We start from the raw sequence: 25,440 nt of genomic DNA on the forward strand, positions 1-25,440 counted from the left end.
CTATCCTAATTATTTTAATGTTAGTATAGATACATTTTTAAAAAAGTCTTAGCTCATTATTTACTCTTTTTTTTTTTTGGATTTTTTCCTATGTAATTATGTTATGCTGTTTAGGATTTCATTCATTTTGCAGATTAAAAGGAATTTACTCAAAACTTTTTGTTCAATCTAATAGGTCTCGCTCATATTGGACCACTACTGGATAGAATCTTTTGTAATTTAGATAGGCCCAACTCAACCTGAATTATTATTTAAATAATAAATATTTTAATTAAATATAATTAAAAATATAAATATTATAAGAAATAATATTTTGATATCAGAAAATTATTTAGTATTATATAATTGGAGATTTTAGACTCTACAAGATAGGGTTCTAGAGATCACACATGTTTTATTTACGATATATAATAAAAAATAAAAATTTAGGAATTGAATAAACATGTGACCATATTTAAAGCCTACTCGAGAAATTAAAATATTTCATTGGCAGTATACCAATTAGGGTTGCAACCGAGTCAAGCCGAACTCGATTAGTAACAAGCGTAAGCTCGACTTAACATTCAAGGCTTAATACTTGGCTCGAGTTTGATCAACACCAATTTCTAAACTCAAACTTAGCTCGAGACTTAATGGAGCTACTCGAGCTCGATTAAACTTGTTCTATACGATAAGATTAAAAATATAATTTCATAATAAAAAGAATATTAAAATGAAAAGCTCGATTAAGTTCACAAATTGTTCAAATCAAATATTACAATGCTCAAATTCGTCTTGATCAATAATTTGAGATGCTTAAACTTGAAATCATGCACAAGTGTGATTTACATATAAATTTGTTTTAATATTTTACAAAGAAAGTGAGAAATTTTCTTTTCCCCTACCAAGTATGGACAAAAACGATTTTATTTCATTTCTAGTTACATACATCACATAAAATTAATTCAATCAGCCATAGAATATTACATAAAATTAATTGTGGAATTTATTTTCTTCGGAAAAAGAAACAGATATTATCTAGTAGTGGCCATGCTTTTTTCTTGGTATAATTAAAAGCTATGCGTTTAGCTCTAAAAGCCAAAATTAGCCATTGGCCCAAGACACTGAAATGCAAGAAACGTACCTGCAACTGCAGCCGACAGCCAATGGCAAGAAAAGTTGGGTCACTACGGCCTGCAGAGACTGAGCCGAAGGTCCATCAAAAGCAATTGCAATGTACACGCAATGAACATAACAAATCTAAACACAAATACCAACCTATTAGATTGTTTTGTCTTGATATTCATTCAACATTTATTTGAGCAGTTGATGCCTCCATCAGCCCATTCCGGATCTGCTCACCAATATCCCTAACGTGACCAGGTCCATGGGGAATAAACACGGTAGTGTTCTTTGAGGAGTTGCCGAGGTCCTTGATCGTGTCGAAATATTGTGTGATCATAATAAGATCCATCACCTCCTTGGCTGAGGTGCCTTCCACCTTGTGAGAGAAGTCCAAAATGTTTTCCCTCAACCCATCTGTGATTGCCTGACGCTGCCTGGCCACACCGACTCCACCCAGGTACTTGGATTCGGCTTCAGCTTCTGCTCTTTTAACTTGGAGCACTTTCTCAGCTTCACCTTTGTACACACTGGCAAGCTGAAGTCTTTGAGCTGGTAAAAGACAAAATCATTGCAAAGTTTTAAAGTCTTTGTTCAACTTCAGATGAATGGCTCATGGTCGTTGAATTTACTCGGTACCATGCATGTTCTAGTTTGCATCATTTACATTCATAGCTTAGGCAGACATGATTCTCAACAAAACTGGTGTTTAGGGGGTAATTCCTATGTTTTAACAAGATTTTAATTTTTACATGCTTGTAGCAAAAACAGAAAGAACCATAATTGATGATGGAGTACGAATATTATTCATTGTTAAATTATATATTACCTGCATTTATCTCATTCATTGCCGTGCGCACAGCAGGATCAGGTATAATGTCAACCATCAGTATGTGCTCAATGCTGTATCCATATTCTCCTATCACCTGATACATAAGTTCAGATTCCGTACATGCGTGAAAAGCCTCATAGAAGATAGATAGCAAGCACAAAGATGGAGAAAAGTTAAAATAATAATAATTATTCGGATGGAAACATAATTGTTCGTTCTAGTGCAATTAGATAGGAAGTAGTCATAACTTCTATCATGTAGCATCCGAAATCTCATAGTTTACAAAAGAAAAATGCATGTTCCCCTTCTCGGCTTCCTCCTTAGGCGTTCATACTCTGAGAAAATGCAAGCCAAAAGGACCGGTATAATGCAGGGTATGTATGTATTTCATTAACCATCTATTTTTTGACACACACAAATTGAAAGAACAAGTAGGCCACTGACATATTAGAGGATCTTTTCCACCAGCTTAGCTGTTTCTAAACCAAAATGTGTCTATCATACAAATGTCTTATGCACATAATTTGAGGACACTTGAATAATTAACTAAATGAGGGTGAATTTGAGAAAAAGAATGCACCATATTACCTTTCCAAGTTCCTCAAGAACAGCTTTAGCAACCTCACCCTTTTGTTCAAAGAGATCATCCAAATTCATTCTAGGAACTAGAGCTCGAACAACTACCCCAAGGAATGAAACGTTTTAGTCACAGAAATAAATAGAAGGGAGAGAACGGGGAAGGATAAATTATAAATGAATAGCATAATATATTTATAAGCTGATATGAGAAAAGAAGAGCAAAGAAAATTACCATCAAACACATAGGCCCGGATCTGTTCATCGGGATTTTGCAGCTCGTAAAATGCATCATCAGCATGTGCCTTCACCACTCTGTACTGAATCGAGCAAAGCAATTGCACAAACACATTGTCCTACAAATATGCAACATTTTCATCTTCATACTCATTGATCCTTCTGAAAAGAGTAACAGAACTCAGGGATGGATATGTGTCTACGTGTGTGTGTATTAAACATATTTAAATATTTTCTGAAACTAAAATTGTTAATTTCATGACATGTTTTCTTTGTTAACTTTATTCATAGAATTTATTGTGATTAAATCATATTGCAATTTTTTTATTTATTGTACTAATTAATCAGAATTCACAAATTAAAACTAAAAATGTTTGATTAGACGAATACAGAATATTTTGTCTCAAGAAAAATAATGGATCTTGTGTTACCTTCTTAGAGAACAAAATCAAGTTACAGATTGTCTAGCTAAACTAGCTTTGGTTAAAAAAGAAGAGTTACAGACTTCTGATCTTTCTCTTATGGTTATTCTAGATATCCTTAAAACTGATAAGTCAAAGAATGTTTTTTCTTTTCAGAATGTCCCTATGTAATTAATTTAGTTATGTTATTTAAAAAAAAAACCAAAAAGGTTTGCCATAAATGATAAATTATGTAAATTTAACAAAAGCTAAATCAACTTTCTAGCTTTTCCAATAGCACTTTAAGTCTCCAACCAAGTATCAAACGATTTCCTTTCCCTTTTTGTAGCTGACTATAACTTTTCTTCTTTTCATTTGATTTTTCAGTAAGATTGCATTTCCTTTTTAATTTTCAATGCATATCTTAGCTAGTTACTGCAGGAGCCAACTTATATAGAAAAATCATATACAAATCCAAAATTTAACCGACGTGAAATGACACCATTTCAATCTCCATCTCGTGTAGACATAGACAAAAGAGTCGACAAACTCGAATATAGAATTAGACAAAAGAAGATCAAATCAAATGTCAAGATCTGCCACTGATAAATCCAACGAAAATATTATTTCAATACATTTGGAGTTCGAACCAATAAAATAAAAATAAAAATTCCTAAAATTCAAAAATTTCTTTCCACACACACATAAATATCCATTCCTTTTTCTTCTCCTACAAGAAGTAAAACCGTCAAACGATATCGTGGCATAACCAAACCAAAAAATAAATCTGATCAAAACACAAATTTAAGATCAATTGGATTCAAATTCTTCTAGCTACGAATAATCTTATAGGATAAACGGAATCATGTATGCAATCGAAATTGCTGGTGAATTAAACAATTTACCTTGGTTTTGGTTTCGATGCGAACATCGAGGGAGGAGATTCTGGTTGAAAGGATGCCGGCGAGATACTGACCGGCGAAAGGATTAAATATGTGGAGGCCAGGCTCCGCCAATTTCTCGAACCGACCAAACCGCTCCACCACGCCGATATTCCCCTGTTTGACGCAGGTACAAAACACGCAAGACGTATTCCCCATTATTTTCTCTTCTCTCGATCGAAAAATAGATCAAAATAAAATTCAGTTTATTTAGCGGTAATTTAGAAAACGACCTTTTTTTTCTTTAATTGCACCAAACATCCCAAACTATACCCATCATTTTAAATTAGTACCTAAACTTCAAATCATTCTAATTACATCCTAAACTTTTGAAGTTATATCAATTAAGTCCTTTTATTACTAAAATCAATAATTTAACTATTAAAATACACATCAAATCTTATATATCTAGGTTTAAAATGAAAGTTTTAAATAATTAGAACATTGCGGCATAGCTAAGAATTTTAAAACATATTTTAATCATATTTATTTTTCTTAAATTTTTCATTTTAAATTTAGCTACATAAAATTTGACGTATCATTCAATGATTATGTTAACAATTTTACTAATAACAAAACCTGATTTATATAACATCAAATGTCTAATAGATCACAAAGATAAGTGAGAGATTTAGTGTGAACGGGACTATGGTAAGAATTGAATATACGTTAATTCTCGTCTGATATTCTCTCGAGTTTGTGTAACACAATTCGTACCAAATAAAAATAATTTTAATGTTCTTTAGAAAGTAGAAAGACCCAGACTTTAGCCATTGTTAATAATGTCATCTCTTTATTGGCAGGGTCATGTGGTTCAGATATCCAAATTTTACTTTTTCAAAGTATATTAGTTTTTTTTTAAAGAAATTTATCGAATTAGTTTTTTCAATTTCGAAAGTGAATAATTAAGGATAGTTAATTACAATGTTTAATTTTTCATCAATTTATCTTATTTTTATTGATACAATAATGAATTTAGCCTTTAATATTTACACACTCTGTTAAATTGGACTTAACTTTATAAATAATATATTTTGCCATCAATATTTACACATGTTAAAAACTTGGTCTTGATTTTAAATTTATTGATACCCAATGAGGGCTAAATTTGTTTTAAGTTTATAACCAATTTTGATAGAATGTATAAACATTGAGGACTAAATTTATTATTATACTAATAAAAAGTACGATAAAATGACAAAAAAGAGAGTAAGCAATGTGATTTATTCTTAATTGCTCACTTAAAATTCACGGACTAAATTATTCCATCTTAAAAAAAGAAAATTAATTTGCTCAATATCAAAATTGAAAGAAATCTTTTATCGAAGATTTTTCATATTATATACTCATCCAGGATTACAATTTATTTAAAGAATTCATATAATTCTCTTCTTTTAACACAAATTTAGAGATAAATAAGAAAAACATGATTTTTTTAAAGATATGAAAAATATTAAAAGAATTCATACTTGGATATATGTTGAATATCAAATAGAATATCGTTAAATTTCTTTGTTAAAAAAAAAACAAAAAAACCAACATTCTACTTCATGACATCCCCCATTTTAAGAACAGACAGGCAAACATTGTCTGGTTGATATATAATTTTGTCCCTCTAGCCCAATGGCCATATTGATAGTCATTCGGTCCGGTTTAAGTAGGTTCGAGTTTAAATTATTTAACTTTGACTTAATTTGATTAGTTTTACAGTTTAAAATAGATTATTTAGACACGTTAAGTTGAGACAAATTTGTACCTATTTTTTTTTTAGGTTCAAATATTGGCTTCATTTAGTCTATGAACACTTTTAATTTCAAGTGCCGATTATATCGACCATACCAAATAACGTAGATTCATGAGACTTAAAGGTGTAAATGAGACACTAGTGCTCGCGAAATTATTCGCGTTCAATTTAAAAAAATTCAAATTCAATATAGTAATTATTAAACCGAGTTCGAACAGCTAGAGCTATTAGTCAAGTTGAATTTGAGTTTACTAATACTCAACTCGAATAGCTCACAAGCTTTATCGAACTTTTCATATTTTTACCCCTTAATATATATAACCCAAAGCTCAATTCTCAAGTCGAGCTCAAACTTGAGTACAAAAATTGATAAGTAACTCGATTATATCTAGAGTCAAACTAAAACTTAAACATAGATATTTAATTGAACTTGAACTGAGTATCAAGCTACAAATTTCAAGTTTGACTCAGGCCTGCTCGGTTACACCCTAAAAAATATCAGTATAACATATAAAGCTTACTTTCAAGCACAAAATTAAAAGAGTGAATTAAAAAAGCCTAGAAATAAATTCTTGGATAACAAAATAAAAATAGCGTTTACGAGGTTGAATTCACATGAACAAAATTCACAAAAGCATAGTCCTTAGCAAAAGGACACAAATTTAAAGCATGCCCCATTCATGCCTCAGTGAGTAGTAAAGTGACAACATCATCATCACCATTTAAGGACGGCCATTGCAGTTACCCAATTCTTGGACCACTTCCTCCATTGATGGTCTTTCTATAGGACATTCATGAGCGCAAAGCCATGCTATTCTTGCTAGTTTAGCCGCTTCGTGTTCAAAGAACCGACCGTGAAGGTTCGGGTCTATGAAATCTTGGTACTTACGAGTTTCAGCTCCTAAACGTACCGAGCTGGTCACCTTTTGTTTACCCGAAAGGAGTTGGAGAACGAGTGTCCCGAACGCGTAAACGTCGCTCTTCTCAGTGAAACGACCCGTGTTGGCATATTCGGGTGCGAGATAACCCATGGCAGCACTGGCTTTGAGTGAACCAAAGACAATGTCAATGGTGAGGATGTTGTGTAAGCCGGAATCTGAAAGTAGGGGATTAAACCGGTGGTCGACGAGCACTTTCTCGGCTGATATGTTTTGGTGAACGAGAGCCGGTTTGTTTACTTTGTATTCATGCAAGTATGCTATCCCTGTTCCAACAAACAAGTCTAGTTAGCTAATAGGAACCGCTTAAAACAAGGCAAAAAACATAACTAGAGACCAACCTTTGGCTATGCCTTTAACAATGGAAACTCTAGTAGACCAATCTAGGACCGTGCCGTCACCATCCTTTACGTCGAGATACTGTAGCAAATTTCCGTTAGGGATGAAATCATAAACGAGGAAGCACCCACCGCGTGCTTTTGAGCAACAAAATCCTCTTAACCGGACTACATTCTCGTGTTTCAACGATGCTAAAACATTCAATCCTTTCAAGAACTCGGAATCATCTGATTTACAACTAGTTTTACTAATGCTTTTAATCACAACAGCTGATCCATCTCTAAGGAACCCTTTATATGTAGCAGCAAAGTTACTTTTTCCCAACAAATTCGACTCCGAAAAGTACTGTGTTGCAGTCTCTATTTCTTCTAAATTGAACCTAAAACTTTGCAACACATCTTGTGTGAAGCCATTGAAGTTCCTACTACCATCTAAAGGATCCCAACCATTAGTGTATTCGAGGCTAACGAGCGGCGAACCTTTCTTCCTGTACCCCTCCTTGGCTTCAGGCTCTTCGAATGAGGTACCGAGCTTCGGTTTTCGGTTACGGTATTGTTTGAATGTGAGTAACCCTATGGCTGATAATGCAACTGTGACAACAACTAGGCCGACGAGAATCGGACCCTTTCGAGATTTCGACGGCTTAGAACACTGAGATTGTTCACAAGGCAACCTTAGATTTGCTGTCTCCGGTATTTCTCTAGACATACCAGTTACCCCTTGTCCATATGCTTCAGGTCTGGTTGGATTAGTTTGATAAGAGGTATTACATGGTTCAAGTGATGCAAAACCAGACCCACATAAACCCAGATTGTTTTGAAACAGGAATCCATCATTCAATCTCTTGAGAGCTTATAGATCAAAACAACAAGAACACAAAATCAAACACAGTTCATGTTTTTGTCATAAAAAGAACAAGATAGAAGAACAAAGATTATTACCAAGAGGAACATTGCCTGAAAGTGAATTGTTCCTTATATCAAGAACTTCGAGCAATGGAGCATCAGCTAGTTTTGTTGGGATTGAACCGAAGAGATCATTAAAGCTCAAATCAAGCCTTATTAAAGTACCCAAATCTCCTAAACTTGCAGGGATTGCACCAGTGAGTTGATTTGATTGTAAAGCAAGAACATTAAGCTTCTTTAAAGAACCAAACTGTGTTGGTATGCTCCCAGTTAACTGGTTATAACACAGCTGCAACACTACATTCACCCAAAAAAAAAGCTCAAAAATCTGAACAAAAAAAAAACCCAATGCTAAATACAAAAAACAAAACGTATTAGCACTAACCTCGCAAGCTATCCATCTGAGCAATCTCCGGTGGGATCTCACCGGATAGATTATTCATATTAAGATACAAATCGGCGAGTTGAGTCAAGTTAGCTATTTCTCTCGGTACTTCACCGTATAAAGAGTTGTAATGCAAGTAAAGACCGGTCAAGTGCTTAAGCTCAGCAATGACCGGTGAGATTTTTCCGGACAATCCTTTGCCTTGTAAGGAAATGTTGGCTACTTGGCCCTGTTCGTTACACGCTAAGCCTTCAAAAGAACAAGGGTCACCCTTAGTGGTCCATGAAGTTAAGTATTGATTATCAGGGTCTAAAGCGGCTTTGATGTCCATTAAAGCTCTTAGCTCACTAGTGTTTGAACTGAAACAACATTGGATTGTGAAGAGAAGAAAGAAGAAGAAGAAGAAGAAGAAGAGAGGAGATGGCATGGAACCCATTGTTGTTTGGTTCTGGTCTATTGGATTCCCTTACAGGTATAATAAATGGTGGGAGAAAATGGGTGGTCACTGAGTCACTATGAACGAACTCGGTTTTCAAGTCACAGTGTGTTTAGGACAAAGGGAAGGGACAAAGACGCAGAGATGTCCATGTTTTTGTTTCAGTAAAGAAGAGGGGTAATGCTTAAAAAGTGAGTTTAGAAAATTCAACCAAGAAAATGAAAGGAAAAAGAAAAGGTTAAAATACGCTTATAAATTTAAAATTTATTCTCTCTACTTATATTCATAGGAATTTAATCTCTGTATTTTTTAGATTTTAAAATTCAGACCTTAATGTCATCTTAAAACTGTTCTATAAAATTTGTTTGTGTCATGTTTTGAAATTTTTTAAAAAACTTATTTAATAATCATATGACAAAAAAAAACGTTTTAAGGAATCTAAATTTAATAGTGAAATTTTAACGTTGTTAACAATTATATTTACATTTTTAATTTTGAAAAATAGAAAGACTAAATTCGTTGAAATATATACTGAATTCCAAATATGATAAAAATATAAGGACTTAAAGCACATTATTTTTCATACTCAAAATTTCTTTCTATGTTCAAATTAATTTTCTTTTTTTAATTAGTATCCGATTTTGGCTTTCATCATACATATAAGTCTTTTTTAACTTTAAAATGTGATGACGTGTACCAATCAAGTTGTTACACATGACATGTACATTTAGTTGAAGATGTCGTATGTGTGTCACATGTAATAATTACTTCATATCCTCCCATTTTAACAATGTTACAAAAAGAAAAAAGTTAAGAGAAAAAGTTAAATTCAACATCAATTTAAAAAAAAAACTTAAATACCAGTTTGAGCATTGAAATTAAACTTAAGGACCAGGAGTTATATTTTACCCAAGAAATAAAAAAAAAAGAGAGGGAGGGGATAAAGATTATGACGGACAGTTGGATTGATTGGTCTTTTTAAGCGAGCAGTGAAGAATAAATAAAGGGCTGAGTTGCAGGGTAGGGTTTCTTGCTTCTTGTGATAAAAGGAGACTTTGGTTGACCATTTTCACTACATTCCTTTCCCGTTTTCTCTTTGGGTTAATTTTATTTTTTTATTAAATTAATATATTATTTGGTACTTAAATTTAGTTTTAATATTTAATTTAATACATAAATTTTATTTCTTTCAATTTGATATTTAATTATATTATTAGGAAGTATTTTATATTTTTATATAGGATCAATAAAAAAACTCGCAAAAAAGATGAGATTTGAATTTATAATACTATAATTTTTAAGTTTTAAATTTTATTATTTCAAATAAAACTTTATTTAACTTCTACTTAAACATTTAATAAATATATATTTTAAAAAAAATCTAATCGGCAATTATAGATACCAATTGAATAAGTGCACTAATGACTAAACCACACTATTGTTTGTGCGAGTATTTTTTTAATCGAAATGGCACTACCATACAACATTCAAATAATAATAATATCATGGTGAAGCATTTTATTTTAATTCCTAGCATTACGTCCACACGTGAAACCTATAGATCTTAGATTAAATCAAGGAAGTAATAATTATTACCTAACAAATATGCCTAATTTTCAAAAGGCTATTTATATGGGTTTTTTTTTAAAATTCAAACTAGAAGAAATTCTGAATAAATCAATTTCAATTTTAGATTCAATATAATAACTTTTTAAATCGTTTTTCGTATTAATTTTATGGTTTATAGAGATTAATTTTTTTAGGTTAATAGTTGTCGATTGCAACAATACATCTTTTAAGTTATCCGGCTAAATTAAAATTAAAAAATTAACGTAATTAAATCGACTTTAAATCAATCGATTAATTGACTTTAATTATTGAACTTAAATAATATATATTTAAAAATATATTAAATAAAATCGATATAAAAATTTAATAAAATAACTAACAAAACTAATCTCATAAGCAACCAAAATCACTGAGAGATTCCTCTCAATGCCCGCTTCACTTATTGGTGTGCGCATGAAACTTTAAACTGAGAGAGTTGAACAAGTACGTATGCCACGTGGTCGTACATGGATGGTCTGTTACGCTACTAATGGGAGGAATAGCCGTTATGTCCCCGGAGCCCAGAGGATTGGAATTCGAAATTTGAATTTCTAGGATCTCATGAGATACTCGTACCGTAAGACCATTTCCACTTCCCCCTGATTTTGAACATGAGATCCAATCATATTAAAAGATAATCTGATCAAGAAGAAAAGTGGAACTGACCGGTGGGTGAAAACCGCAGTTGATAAAATAACAAATTCAAAATAATAAATTAATAAATGTAAGAGATTGCCTTAACCAAAAAAAAAGAGGTAATAATATTATAATAAGAAAGGTCAGAATCTGACATGCACCCCCACTCCTTTACTTCTACCTTTTCTACCCCTTGGATTAGTTTTTTTTTAATACAAAGAAATGACATATATTTTACAAGATTACATTTAAATCCTTCAACCCTAATAAATTGGCCTCTAAAAGTACTGTGAAAACTCTCGTACTAAGAATAATATCGTATTTTGTCATTTTTATTAAAAACTGAAAAAAAGTATCTTTGCACATATTAAATTAAATAGTAAAGTGGTCTTTTTTTTGTTAAAACTTTCGTAAATTTTTATTATTAAAAACTTATATTACTGACAGAATAACTAGATAGTTACACGTTGCATACTATTATACCTCATTCTGACATACAAAAAATAATTTTTAATAGTAGAAATTGATGAATTTTTTAAACAGAATGATCAATTTACTCTTTGATCTAGCGTACATAGATTAATTTATTCATTTTTTAATAAAAAATAAAATACAATCTAACTCCTAATATAAACAACTCCATTATATTAAAATTTAATTTTAATTTCACTCGCCAAAGATAATTTACTTTTGTATGCATTTGATGTTTTTGTAATTGGAGAGTAGGACCCAAATTATGGTGATGGGTGTAAAGGGACAGACATCGTAGCCTGCCCCGGCAAGCATTATTCTTGTACGAAGTACAAACCACATAGAAAATGTTAAAATATGTTTCAAGTCATTGTAATTTTATATATTTGAAATTTAGTCCTTTTATTTTTGTTTCAAACAGTTTAATCTTTTTACTTTTTACCCAAGTTCAAAAGTAAACAATGTTAAAATTGTTCGGTTAAATACAAGTTGATTGCAACGAGTTTTTGTTGTCTAATGGCTACTAAGTGAGGTAATTTCAAAATGTAATAGCGTAAAATTTAATAAAAGAATTTCAAAGGTGTTACCTAAAATTTGAAATCCAATAAGTAGAGAGGTTAAATCTAGAGAAATAAAAATAAAAAGACTAAATTCCAAATGTATGAAAAGTATTTGGACTTAAAGCATATTTTAACCTATAATAAAATATAAAAAGAGGGCAAAAATTAAAATTTGCCATTGTTTTAGTGGGAGTAGCAAAGAAACTTTAATTTATTTTTCTGTTGTGTGGGTAAGCTTTGATCTTTCGTTAAAGAGAATATTTTTATTTTTTTCCTTTTAAATAGTAAAAATTTGGTTTAATTTTTTTAATTGTTAGTTAAATGGATAATTTGCAATTGTATCCCTTCTAAAAATAATTTAATTTGAATTCTTATAAGACAAAATTTTAACTTTGGCCTCTCTAGTATTAGAATTTTACATTAACACTCGATATAAAATTTTTAACTTCGTCCTTGATGACCACTGTCAAATCAAAGGGAAGAAGAACATGAAAGGGAAAAAATACAAAAAGTGGAGGACCACATTAGTAATTAGCAAGTGGATGTTGGAAGCTAGCAATACGTCAGGTATCACAGGATTTACAAAATGCTAACATGGGATATGTATATAATTTTATTTATTTCCATTTTTTTACCAAAATTGCAACAACAAAAAATGATGGCATTTAATATATTATATGTATAGTATAAAGTAATGATGTTTGAATAAAATAGTTGATTAAGGTATCAATTTGAATAATGATATTAAACTGATTGGACCAGAAATCGATTGAATCAGGTTATTATTTTTTTTTAATTTTTAATAATTTTTTAATTAGACCGCTCGGAGTAGTAATAAGTTATGATTTAACTTTGAACAAATAAAATTTTGTTTTTTTTGTTCATTTAATTTTTTTAGATTGTTCGTGTTCAATTGATCAAAAAAAAACAATCGATTGACTCAATTAACAAAAATTTAAAAAACCGACTTAAGCAATCAATCCATAATTTATTTAACTAATTGACCAACTAAGGTCTTAATTAATGTATTGGAGCCAACTTAACATTCTTCAGTTCAACCAATTAAACTGATTAGATCTTTTCTCCTATCGTTTCTTTCAAAGCATTATAAATAAAACACAAATAGAAGTTGGTTTAAGGTTTTGGTTAAATTGATTAATCCGGTTGTGAAAATTCGTAACCGATAATAGGTTGAATTAATTTATTTTAATTATCTACAAAATCAAATTAATTATCATATTTAATTAACCTGATCAAACTCGGCTAAAAACGATCGATGAAATTGATTTGAATCGACTTTTGCTTCTAAATAACACAAATAAAATATAAAATAAAAGAAACTAAAATTAAACTAACAGATTATAAAAAAGAAATTCAACTAACAACAATCAAATTGTCTAAGTTTGTTAGTTAAGTAAAAAACCCAACAACATATAAAATCAGAATACAATGATACAAATGTTGATTTTGAAACCAAAAAAGAAAAGTAAAAAATCGAAGTGTTCATCATTATCCAATTAACCCCAAAAAAATATAGATAGAATAATTGAGCATCGGATGCCTTTGTGTTGTCTCTAAAATTTCCCTATATCAACCACAAAAAAGGTTGGATTCTTCCATTTAGGTTACCATGTAGCAGTTAGGATACCCAAAAATAAAAAAACCATAAAGTGTGGTTTTTTACAGTAGAATATTTAGGATTGCACAAAAATGCATGAAAAAAAGAAGAGGTAAAAAAAAAACACAGTGTAATATTATATGGAAGTGATGCTGCTTTTTAGGCAAAAACAGATATGCTGGGGGTGTTGTGGAATCTGGTTCTGTTCCGGTCTATTCTAGACCAAAACGGTGCTGTGGGCTATGGAGTTTGTGGTGTTCCCGAAACCTTTTTTTTCCATTTTTATTTTATGATCTTTTATTTGTTCCACGTTCTGCTGTGGGCTTCGGGAGGGGGGTCTCTAATGCATGCACAGCATGCTGCATCAAAGTGTTTTGAAAGCTTTTTTTGATTACTTGGTAGAGAGGGACAGATAAAGCAGAAAAATGGCACTGTTTAGTTTCAGATAAGAAGCTAAAAAATTGTTTTAGTGAATGGAGATAAATCATGGAGTTAAAAAGATAATTTGTTTATTCTTATTTTGAAAATTTTTAAGTAATGTGAGATTTAAATAAACTAATAACATTGTAAACTGTTTAGGGATATCACCGTAACTACAAGTATTTAGCAAGTTTTTCTAATATAAATATGAGATTAAATAATTTAGTCCTTATACTATTAGAAAAAAGTTAAATTTCAATAGAATTAACATTTATTTTTTTAATATAGTTAATAATTTAAAATATTTTATATTTATGCAAATGAAATATATTACTATTTAACTTTATCTTATTTTTTTAATAATAGAAAATTGATATATTTAATAAATGAGGGACTTATGTATATGCATGTAGCTGGGAACTTTAAAGATAATTGCATAATGTCAACATCAAATTGAGGAGAATCTCCTTTGGTAGAGGAGATGAGAAAAAAAAAAGTTTGTGTAAAGCTACCTTGGCAAAAGAATTTGGCAAAAGAAACTTGTTGTGTGCATGAAGTTCCATTTGATGTCAAATCAAATCTCACTTTTTTTTAGGGTGGTACTGGTACAAGTTAAATTGCAAAGAATGCACATTTACCATAAAAAAACAAAAACAAAAAAACAAAATACCCTAAATTTAAATGGTTAAGCTTATTTACCAAAAGTTTATATGGGGTGGACTATACTTGTAGTTTTGTAGCAAATAGATAGACAGGCAGAACAAGGAAACATGTAAAATTTATGGGTCTTATTGCATAAGTGAAACTTTTGTGGCAAAAGAGTATGGGTTCATGGCTTTAATTTAAAGTGTGATGTGCCTTTTTTTGGGTAGCTTTTGCGAGACCTTTAGCACACCAAAGTAGCTTTTGTTCTCTTTGTTGGATCTTTACATTCAAGCAATCAAGTCCTATAGCCATGTCGAGGGAGGGTTGATTTTTCCGGAAGAAGGATTTGAAGCGTGGTCCACTCAACAAGGGCGGCACTAAAGGGAGCTGATAGTGGTTGAGACCCCTAAAATGAGAATGTGATATTTTTTCATTTAGATTTTATAAAATTATAAATTAGTAAATGATGAAATTATACTTTCTTCCTTAAAATAATAAATGCTTAAAAATGCGGTCAGTTCAGTAGTGTGAGAGAACCTCATCAGATCAGATCGTACGTGATGCGTAGCCACATACTAGAAAAATATAAGCATTTGTGCTTGGTAGGATTTGAGCTCATATTGTGAACGCTTGTGAACAACTATGCTACCACTTGGGCCTTACAATAAGAACAAAGCTCACTTTCTTTAGTAGGTGACTATCCTAACGAGATGCTTTCACTCTGTTAAACTCGCCACCTCTTAAGATCGTTTCACAAGAAAGTTGAAAGATAAAACTCTAGCCGAAAACAATATTGGAATTCGTTGACAAACAACATTCTGAAGACTTCTTTCGAAAGAGTCAATATTAGAGGTGCTCATGGGCTGGGCCGGGCCCATAAAAAATTTTCAGGACCCGAGCCCTACCCGGCCTAAAATATGGGCCTAAGATTTTGCCCAGGCTCGGCCCGGGGAAAAATCATAAGCCCGGCCCGGCCCGGCCCATTTTTATTTTAAAAATTTTAAAAAATTAAAAAAAATATTTTAAAATTAAAAAAATTAAAAAAGTATTTTAAAAATATTTTAAAATTAAAAAATTAAAAAAATATTTTAAAATTAAAAAAAAATTAAAAAAGTATGTAAAAAATATTTTAAAATTAAAAAAATAAATATATTTATTATATCGGGCCGGGCCCGGGCCAAAAAGTGGTGCCCGAGGCCCGGCCCTTTTTCTAAACGGGCCTCATTTTTTGCCCAAGCCCATTTTTTAGACCTATAATTTTACTCAAACTCTCCCATATTTCGGACGGGCCATCGGGCCGGGCCGGGCCGCCCGGCCCATGAGCACCTCTAGTCAATATTCCCTCAATAATTCATAAAACTTAAAATCCTCTATTACAGAATACCTCAAACTACCTAAATAAATCTCTCTCAACCCAATAAATATGATTACAAGGATTTAAACATGAGTTTCTCATCCTTACTATAACAAAACCGCAACCACTTCAATTGAATGTTGAATAACGAATATGCATTTGATATAACTATATTCTGTTTTCTAAAAAAAAAGTTGATCATTATTACGAAAAATCATAACTAATGCCAACAAATAAGTAGGTATCAGACACATATTTGGAGTATTTATAATTGTAGGCAACAAAAAATAACAGTAATGCTTATCTGATAGCAGAATAGAGTGTAGGCTACAAAAGATCCTAGCATGGAAAAAGCCACATACTCCACACACCTATTATGTATTGGGGACACAAATTACCTAGCTTTAGGGCAAGTTAACCAAGGTAATTAAAATATTAATTTATATAATTTGCTAAAATCAACTATTCTTTTGTAATTTAGTAGGTAAGTTGGGTTAGGTTTAGTACATTAGGTGGGTTTTTTTTTCTTTCTAAATTTTTAAATATTTTTGTAATAATTTGATTCGATTCACTTCTTAATTATTTCATGTTAAGTTTAGATTTTATATTTTAATAAATTAAGTTTTATATTATGGTTTTTGGATATAATTAATTGGTAATATGGCAAAGCATTATTCATAAACATTCTAAAAAAAATTAATTTTACAAGTAAATAAAAATAATCAATAATTCTTATATAGTTTCTTTAAAGTGGTTTTTTATCAAATACTTTCAAGTTGTTTTCACTATTTTATGTTAATTACAATTAATTACAATTTAACTAAAAATAAGAGTTAGTTCAATTAACCGAAAAATAATAAAGTTTTTATGTGCCATGCTTGTAAGTCATTATATTATTTTATCACGTGTAATTATTTATTGTATATTTAAATTTTAATTAGAGGTACATTTCTTATTAGTATATATTTTTTAATAAATTGTATTAGATTTTGGGAAACACGATTCTGAAATTGAAAATTGGAAAAAGAAAAGCCAACTTGATGTTGATCGAAGATATTGCTGGTCGAAGATGATGCCGGAGGCCATGGTTCATGGTGGTGGTTGGTTTTTTTTTTTTGGGGGGGGGGAATGATGAGTTTTAAAGAAAATAATGATTTTTTCTAAAGTTATATATTTACATAAATTTGTTTTAATTTATTATTTTATTTACATCATTATAGTTAAGTAATTTTCTATGATATATTCTTAATTTTATTTTAAAGTAAAAGATAACTTAGTTTTTTATTGTGATGCTATTTCAATTATTCAACTTCTTAACAATTTTATTTGATATATATGAAATTGCCTGATCGGATGTGCCGTGTTGGGCCATGGAAGGAGATGAGTGAGGTTTGGGCCTGGCCCATGAGAAACGGTGGATCTTGTAGTAATGGGCCTAATAAACATGAATCTTTAGCCCAAAACGAAAATATTTATTACATATACTAATATATGAATGTATTTGAGAAGTCCCTCTATTATAAGGACCTAATCAGATTATATATTGTATTAAAATGAATCAATTTAGTCTCAATACTATTAAAAAGAGTCAAATAAGGCCTAATTGGAATGGAGTTAACATTTACTGTTTAACGGAGTTAATATTTTTAAAGTTTTTATGGTTTTATAAATGAAATATTTTGTTTGAAATTGACTTGCAATTGAAAAATAAATAAATTTCAAGATAATTTTTATACAATAAATGTTAATTATGGTGCAATTTAGACTTATTTGACTTTTTTAATGGTATAGAGACTAAATTAATCCATTTAATAATGGAGAGACTAATTTGATCTCGTCCCTATAATACGTGACCTCCCAAATACTTTAATTTATTAAATATATATTATCATTCATTTCAACAACAAAAAGAAATTGCAAGTAGTTTAGACTTAAATTCCGTACGAAACAAAGATCTAAAAAAAACCAGTCACCAATACAAAGACTCAAAGTTCAACATATTTAAATTTGGATATGGATAAACTAAGATCAAACATTACCGAGTAAAATTTCTATTCCCACTAAACACTTTAGTTATTATTCACTACTCTGCATCGTCGACCTAAAATCACCAAGGGGAGGAAGCCATCGTGGTTGCCTATCCACTGCAAAACTCGTCCCGTTGCGGCAACACAACTCTCATTGGAAGGGCCCGAAATTGGAGGAAGCATCGGCTCAAAGATGTGCTAGATAAAATAAGAGTTGCTTAGACTGCTCGAAGTGTTGCTTGATATATGATCATCGGTTGTTTGTTCTATCATGCAAGTGCATTGTATTGCCCGATCAACTAAGTCACTAAATATGTCTGCATTCCTTTTCTGGTCATCTAATTTTTAAAAAAATATAATTTAAGTATTAATATTTGTATTTATTTCTATTTTAGTCACCCGTTGTTAAATTGATAACGGAAGTGAAGATGTAGTTTTTTTATAATTGGTATAATAGCCATATTTAGTTCACAAGACTTACACATTCTAACAAATTCTATCAATCTGATCATAAATTCATATTCATTAAAAACATAAATAATTAAATTCTTTAATTTCTCCTAACTTTTTTTATTATATAATCCCAAAAAAACAAAAATGGCAAACACATTTCATTTATTACTTTATAATAAGTTAATCTTAGGGTTTTTTCCCACAAGATATAATAATATCAGCATTCTGCCAATATTATAACATTTTATTAACAAATAATTCGAGCAGCATAAAAAGTATGAAGAAACAACAAATCCCAATCGGAAAAGAATAAAAATAAAAATACTGATAGTGATTCTCCGACCCACACTCAGTGATATCAAAATATACATAACTTTGCTTTGATATTTAGTTGCATAAATGTTATATCCCATCTTAAGCCAAGCCTGCAGTGACAGGTGCATCTCAAACCTTGACTTCAGGGGTTGCTGCCGGTGAGCTTACTGGTGCTAGTGCTGGTGAAGAAGATGGTGAAGAAGAAGAGAACATGCCTCCTATTAAGGGCGAAATTAGGAAATTTTTTTAGGGGTTGAAATTAAATTATATATTTTTACGATTGTAAAAATGTAATTTCACATTTTAATAGCTTATATATTTATAATGTTTAAAGGACTAAATCAAATTTTTATCATTTCTAAGAGATCAAAGTAAAAGTTTATTATTACTAATGTAAAATTTTATAAATTATAATAGGTCTAAATAGAATATTTTTCATTTTAAGGAGTCCGGACTTATTACCAGCTCCTTGGCTCCATCCGTACCTCCAATACCGTTGATCTTATGCTTGACCTAATTGGACCATGATTCTTTGGAATTATCTTGTCCATCAAGACATGGCGTGTCAGCTTCTACAGCATTTGATTTCGTCGACGATGCAAGTGAGGTTGTGGTGTCGCCCATAACGGAATGGATTGAAACAACCATGATCATTGAGATCAAACAATGACCAAAGCAATTTTTGCCAATTTTGTTTTTTGGGTTTATGTAATAAAAAAAAAAGCAAGGAGAAAGTAATGAATTGATTTATTTATGTTTTATTTTGTTATGAATATGATTTTATGACTAAATTCACAGAATTTGTAAATATAAAAAGATTAAATTTATTAAATTATTTAGAATTAAGATCAAATTTAATAGAATATATAAGTGTTGTAGACTAAATATAGTATTATACCAATTAAAAAAGTCCTTGTCATCACTTCCTTTATCAATTTAATAGTGGTAACCAGAATAGTAATGAATACAAACGTTAGTCTTAAATTGAAAACTTTTAAAGTTGGGTGACCGAAACAGTGGTACGGGAATAGTTGGGTGACCATTTGTACAATTACTCCTTTTTTTCCAAAAATTCTCCGTAAATATAAAATGGAAAACCCCGCATAAAAGAGAAAGATAGGGTTTGCGCTTGCGCCTCGTTTCCAACTGCCCAGTTCAAAACTTTAGCGGCAAAGAGAGAAATCTCGCCACCACCGCCGCCGCCATGGGTCGCATGCACAGCTGCGGGTCTCTCTCTCTCTCTCTATATATATATATATATATGTACACACACACTCGTATTTCTACGTATACTTAGCTAAATACTAACATTTCCTTCATTGTTGCAGCAAGGGTATTTCTGCCTCAGCTCTACCTTATAAGAGAACTCCACCAAGCTGGCTCAAGATCTCTTCTCAAGATGTGAGTCCTTAAATCCCCGTTTCAATTTCCTTTCTGACAGAAATGCCCCATGAAAAATTTACTTATTATTCGATACGTAAATCTGTTTAGGTCGAGGAGAACATTTGCAAATTTGCAAAAAAGGGCTTGACCCCATCTCAGATCGGTGTCATTCTTCGTGACTCTCATGGCATTGCTCAGGTTAAGAGCGTTACTGGAAGCAAAATCTTGCGTATCCTCAAGGCTCACGGTAATATGTAAATATAAAATATATAGGGTTAATTGCAACAAATATTCGCCCGAATTCTAAATTGATCTCGAAACAATCTAATTGATCTCGTTTATTAGTTTAGCTGTCCGTGTAGGCTAGCATATTTAAAATAGATCATCAAATTCTTATGACATAGACCTCAGTATCAATATCCTATCAATTGGTTCGTTTATTAGTTTAGCTGTCCTTGTAGGCGATAAATGGTAGCTTGGATTTGATATCGAGCATGTTTAAGATGGTTGATTGAATTCTTATTACATAGATGGCATGGATTTTTCTTGTTAAAATAGGCTATTGGTCGGCGTGGAAGTTTTAATCTTACAAAATTAAAATTCTGATTACAACAATGTTTTAGCTGTAAAATGTTCACTGATTACCTTAAGTTCTAAAACTAAATCATAAAGGTTGTGGGGTTTATTTTGATGTGTTGTTATTTTTTATTGTTTTTGAAAGGTCTTGCCCCTGAAATTCCCGAGGATTTGTACCACCTTATTAAGAAGGCTGTTGCGATCCGCAAGCATTTGGAGAGAAACAGGAAGGATAAGGATTCCAAGTTTAGGTTGATTCTTGTTGAGAGTAGGATTCACAGGCTTGCTCGTTACTACAAGAAAACAAAGAAGCTTCCACCTGTCTGGAAATAGTAAGTCTATGCATCGGTTCGTAGCTTCATACTTGTGTTCTTATCTAAGACTGATCATTGTTGCAATTAATGTCTAGTTAGTGAACTTATATTGTTTGGTTTCTTCCTTGATGCGTGTTTTGTTTTGTCTTGCCATGCGATGCAGTACGTTATGACGGTATTAAGTTATTACCGTATTTGCATAATCCCATTACAAAATGGCTGTTCATGTAGTTGGTTTTATATTGTGATTTTCAATGAAATGAATACCCTGCTTGATTTGTTCTCTGTCATATATGATGGGTTTATTGTAGGCTGCTCGAATCCATTTCTAAGGTTGGAGTTCAGGGGAATCGTTAGAACATATTGCATGTTTTGTTTAGTAAATGATATGGTTTACATTGTCTTTTTTTAAATACGTAAGCCCCTGCATTAGATTGTGTTGTAATTTTGCTTCGGTGCACTGTTTTTTATTACAGATGACCAAGTCCGTCTATTGGTCCATGCCCTTCCCATTTGTATGTTTCTTTTTTCATTGATTTGTTGCAATATTGATTCAACTTATCGGTATGCAGTGAGTCTACGACTGCCAGCACCCTCGTTGCTTAGATTTTGCATGTGGATAGTGCAGTTCGTGGTAACTTGGTGGTTCAATCCAGATGCTCCGAGCGAGTTAGACTGTGTTTCTTTTTCTGTTCTGTTGAGATGTCCTGTTGCAAGACTTCATTAATGGATGTTTAAGAATTTTGTTGTCTGAAAAGAGAGTTTAGAGCTCATTTTTCTTTTGATTTTACTTGATTTTTGTTGGCACCAAAATGTATCACCTCTTTCTCGTTGGACTTTAATTTAATCATTTTGTCTTTGAATTTTTTGAATTTATTAAATTGTATTATTTTCGGAATCTAATATGATTAACATATAATTGCACGTGTAATACCATGTTTGCATACTACTCAAAAAGAAGAAGAAGATAGATAATAGATTTAACGAGTTGGCCTTAATATTGAAATTTTGAAATACGAAAAATGTAGTTATTACTAATAATTGAATTGAAGAGTATGCATTAAATCTATATCAAAATTTTATCCAACGGATTTAATTATTATTGTTTAGTTGAGAAATTTCAAAATTTGAGAAATCTAAAAACTAAAATCGATGAATTTTGAAATTGATTTATTTAAAATATATAAATTAAGGTCACAATTTATCTAAAATGGATTAATAATAACATTTGACAGTACAGTAGTAAGTAAATAAATAAAGTTGGTCTACTGTTTCTAAAAAATAAATAAATCTTCATCTGCTGATATCAAAATTTTAGTATAAACAATAATTATGGCATTTCTCCCAGAACCCGACAAGCGCAATCGGCCATCCTCATCAATGCCTATGCTTTGAGTCTGATAAAATTACGGCTACGACAAATTTTAGTTCTCCGATTGAATTGAACTTCTCTAACCTGAGTTTTTTTATGTATCCGGTTATAGTCGTACAGTTTTCTCGCATACATTTCTACATTCCCTTCTTGGGATTGTCTTGTTTATCCCATTTCTGTGAAATAAAACCCTTGCAGCTTCAAATCAACGGATGCTGAAGAGATGGAACAAGTTACCAATAGCAGTCATCATCATCGGTCGCAACAGTAAGCTACCTTATGATTTTTGTCTGTCAATCCTTATGCCTTTTTTTTAATTAACCTAAAAATTTTAATTAATTACGTAAATGACTCTTTTTTTTATAAAATACAGAAATGACCTAAATTTTACTGTACAAGTTGGTGGAGCCAAAGTGTTTGGCGCCACCAACATGCCACGTCAGCAATCGAGATAAAAAAGATCAATTTTTTGGTTGAGCTATGTAGAATAGTGCCACCTATATAAATATTAAGAAAATACTATAATTTCTGAAAACATGGGGGGGCTTTAAACAAATTTTCTTTCTTTTAGTAGAGCCAAATAATTTGACACCACCAATTTCCAACATCTCTGTCACCAGTTTCCAAATAACTTGTTTATAATATTTTAAATTTATATTTTTTTATGGAGCCATTCCAAATGACGCCACCAGTTCATTTAAATCCTTTTTTTTCTTTTTTCTTTTTATTATTATTTTTTAATATAATTTTTTGGAGGAGTCATAGTTCATTTAAACACATTTTAAAAAAAAATTGTTTATGTTATGAATATCTTATTAGTGGATGTCCATCATGATCGAGATAATGTTTTAATGTACTTTAAATTCTAATAGTTATTAGAATTAGATCTCTACTTCTTTTATACTTCTTATGCCTATAAATAGAAACTCTGATGAAGTATTGTAATAATCTTTTTTTATCATATTTTATTTGTTCTTTATTCTCTCCATCTCTCTTTATTTTATAACAATTTATTATTTATTTTGTTATTTGTTCTTTATTATCTCCATCTCTCTTTATTTGTTTTATAATATTTGTTTTTTTATATTTATTTTTTTTATCATTTCAAGACTTTTATTTTTAAAAAATAAATCTACTTTTTAGAAAAACAAATAATTTTTTTTAAAAAAAGGGTTTAAATGAATTGGTAATGCCATTTATAATGGGCTCCACCAAAAAATATAAATTTAAAATATTATAAACAAATAATAATAATAACATAAAAAGGGACAAAAAAATTGTTTTTACTTGTTTTTTTAAAAGCATATTTATTTTTTAAAATAAAAGCCTTGAGATGATAAAAAAATTTAAATATAAAAAAATATTATAAAAAATAACAAATTAAAAAAAAGTATTTAAATGAATTATGACCCCACCAAAAAATTATATAAAATAATAATAAACATATTTTTTTAAAAAAAAAGAAAAAATTATTTAAATGAATTAATGATCCCAATTAAAATGGCTCCACCCAAAAAATATAAAATTAAAACATTATAAACAAATAATAAAAACAAAGAAAATGACAAAAAAAAAAGGTGGTAGAGATGTTGGAAACTGGTGCTAAATTATTTGGCTACATAGAAAAAGAAAAATTTGTTTAAAATCTCTCATTTTTAAAAATTGTAGTATTTTCTTGATATTTATATAGATGATATCATTTTACATGGCTCCACCAAAAAATTAATTTTTTATCTTGGTTGTTGGCGTGTCATGTTGGTGGCGCCAAACAATTTAAGACAATTTCTGTATTTTATTAAAAAAATGGATCATTTAGATAATTAATTAAATTTTTTAGATTAATTTTATATAAAAAAAAAAGCCTCCATACGCAGGTAATTCATTTTAAGGCAAAGAGTTGGACTAAAAGCATGTGTTGCTTTTTAACTGATTTTGTGCCAAATACCCTCATCTTTGTTGTATATTAAAACTTAAATTACTCCTAATTGGATATGAATTTTATTATTATTATTTTTTAAATAAGAATTTGAGTTGATTCGATTAAATTCGTTTATTAATAATTAAGTTCTGGTTCATGGTTGATACAAAATTCAATTAATTAGTATTGATTTTGAACTAAACTCGAATTTGGGTTAAGATTTTCAATAATAATTTTAATGTTGAGTTTCTTAGCTCAACCGTGACCGTCGTGGCGATGCAGCCAGTTGTCATCGACAAGGACTGCAACTTTATTGTAAAAGTTCAACATCAGTGGATACTTTGGTTTGGATAGAGAAAAGGCAGAGGGATTGGGAGGGCGTTTAAACTGGATTGGATCAATCAGACCAGGAATTGGTCGAATACTAATCTAGAGAAAGATTTTGAAACGATTAGATCAGGAATTGATACGAACTAGTTAAATCGTTTTTAAAATTTTATTAAAAAGTTATGGACTTCATCACTCCCATAAGAAATGGCGTTTTTATGTTAAAAATTCATATTTTATTGTATATTAATAATTGATTTTTTGCCAAATACCTATAATTTCATAATTTATTGTATATTGAGAATTAGTATAAACCATAAATGGACTAAAAAATCGATTAAATTAGGTTTTTAAAAATTTTAAAAATTTTTAATTGAATTGATTTGATCGATAAACTAATGACCTAATCAATTTGATCATCAATTCGATTTAAAAACCATTGAGAGAATTTATTCACGTTGCAATAACTCTCCCAAATACTAAATTTGAATTTTATTACTACTCACATAAAGAAATGGAGGACTTAATTATGATTTTATACTAAGGAAACAATTTCTTGCATAATTAAAATTAAAATTTGAATTACAAAAAAATGGTGAAAAAGGGAA

The 25,440-nt window shown here is 30.6% G+C and overlaps 3 protein-coding genes across 5 annotated transcripts; 1 reads left to right on the forward strand and 2 right to left on the reverse strand.

The window, feature by feature from the left end:
* Positions 1–890: 890 nt before the first annotated feature.
* LOC107930947 (protein PPLZ12) lies at positions 891–4,279 on the reverse strand. Of its 3 annotated transcripts, none has more exons than XM_016862719.2 (6): positions 4,053–4,279; positions 2,745–2,865; positions 2,522–2,613; positions 1,931–2,027; positions 1,258–1,653; positions 891–1,173 (listed from the first exon to the last, which is right to left on the reverse strand). In XM_016862719.2, exons 1-5 carry the CDS (start codon positions 4,245–4,247, stop codon positions 1,283–1,285), a joined length of 876 nt encoding a protein of 291 aa, XP_016718208.2. In that variant the 5' UTR covers positions 4,248–4,279; the 3' UTR covers positions 891–1,173; positions 1,258–1,282. The 3 variants fall into 3 exon arrangements, with proteins under 3 accessions (XP_016718208.2, XP_016718207.2, XP_040963660.1); XM_016862718.2 differs by having other exon boundaries at positions 891–1,182; XM_041107726.1 differs by having other exon boundaries at positions 891–1,653.
* A 2,101-nt stretch (positions 4,280–6,380) lies between these two features.
* LOC121224421 (LRR receptor kinase SERK2) lies at positions 6,381–9,086 on the reverse strand. The gene is made up of 4 exons (XM_041107727.1): positions 8,400–9,086; positions 8,051–8,311; positions 7,112–7,960; positions 6,381–7,036 (listed from the first exon to the last, which is right to left on the reverse strand). The coding sequence occupies exons 1-4, from the start codon at positions 8,833–8,835 to the stop codon at positions 6,555–6,557; spliced, it is 2,028 nt and encodes a 675-aa protein (XP_040963661.1). The 5' UTR covers positions 8,836–9,086; the 3' UTR covers positions 6,381–6,554.
* A 10,939-nt stretch (positions 9,087–20,025) lies between these two features.
* LOC121224422 (40S ribosomal protein S13) lies at positions 20,026–22,078 on the forward strand. The gene is made up of 5 exons (XM_041107729.1): positions 20,026–20,169; positions 20,271–20,343; positions 20,434–20,572; positions 21,047–21,233; positions 21,788–22,078. The coding sequence occupies exons 1-5, from the start codon at positions 20,147–20,149 to the stop codon at positions 21,819–21,821; spliced, it is 456 nt and encodes a 151-aa protein (XP_040963663.1). The 5' UTR covers positions 20,026–20,146; the 3' UTR covers positions 21,822–22,078.
* The last annotated feature ends 3,362 nt before the right edge of the window (positions 22,079–25,440 follow it).

The sequence above is a fragment of the Gossypium hirsutum genome, chromosome D12 (genome assembly GCF_007990345.1).
Source record: "Gossypium hirsutum isolate 1008001.06 chromosome D12, Gossypium_hirsutum_v2.1, whole genome shotgun sequence".
Classification (NCBI taxonomy): Eukaryota; Viridiplantae; Streptophyta; class Magnoliopsida; order Malvales; family Malvaceae; genus Gossypium; species Gossypium hirsutum.

Excerpts from the sequence above, each read along its gene's own strand:
- LOC107930947 (XM_016862719.2), bottom strand. The coding sequence starts at position 4,247 with ATGGGGAATACGTCTTGCGTGTTTTGTACCTGCGTCAAACAGGGGAAT. Across the intron at positions 2,866-4,052 it reads GCATCGAAACCAAAACCAAG|GACAATGTGTTTGTGCAATT; the intron begins GTAAATTGTTTA and ends GCATATTTGTAG. Across the intron at positions 2,028-2,521 it reads TTCTTGAGGAACTTGGAAAG|GTGATAGGAGAATATGGATA; the intron begins GTAATATGGTGC and ends CTTATGTATCAG.
- LOC121224422 (XM_041107729.1), top strand. The coding sequence starts at position 20,147 with ATGGGTCGCATGCACAGCTGCGG. Across the intron at positions 20,573-21,046 it reads GCGTATCCTCAAGGCTCACG|GTCTTGCCCCTGAAATTCCC; the intron begins GTAATATGTAAA and ends TGTTTTTGAAAG. Across the intron at positions 21,234-21,787 it reads CTTCCACCTGTCTGGAAATA|TGAGTCTACGACTGCCAGCA; the intron begins GTAAGTCTATGC and ends ATCGGTATGCAG.
- LOC121224421 (XM_041107727.1), bottom strand. The coding sequence starts at position 8,835 with ATGGGTTCCATGCCATCTCCTCTCTTCTTCTTCTTCTTCTTCTTCTTT. Across the intron at positions 8,312-8,399 it reads TCAGATGGATAGCTTGCGAG|TGTTGCAGCTGTGTTATAAC; the intron begins GTTAGTGCTAAT and ends GGGTGAATGTAG. Across the intron at positions 7,961-8,050 it reads TTCAGGCAATGTTCCTCTTG|CTCTCAAGAGATTGAATGAT; the intron begins GTAATAATCTTT and ends TTGATCTATAAG.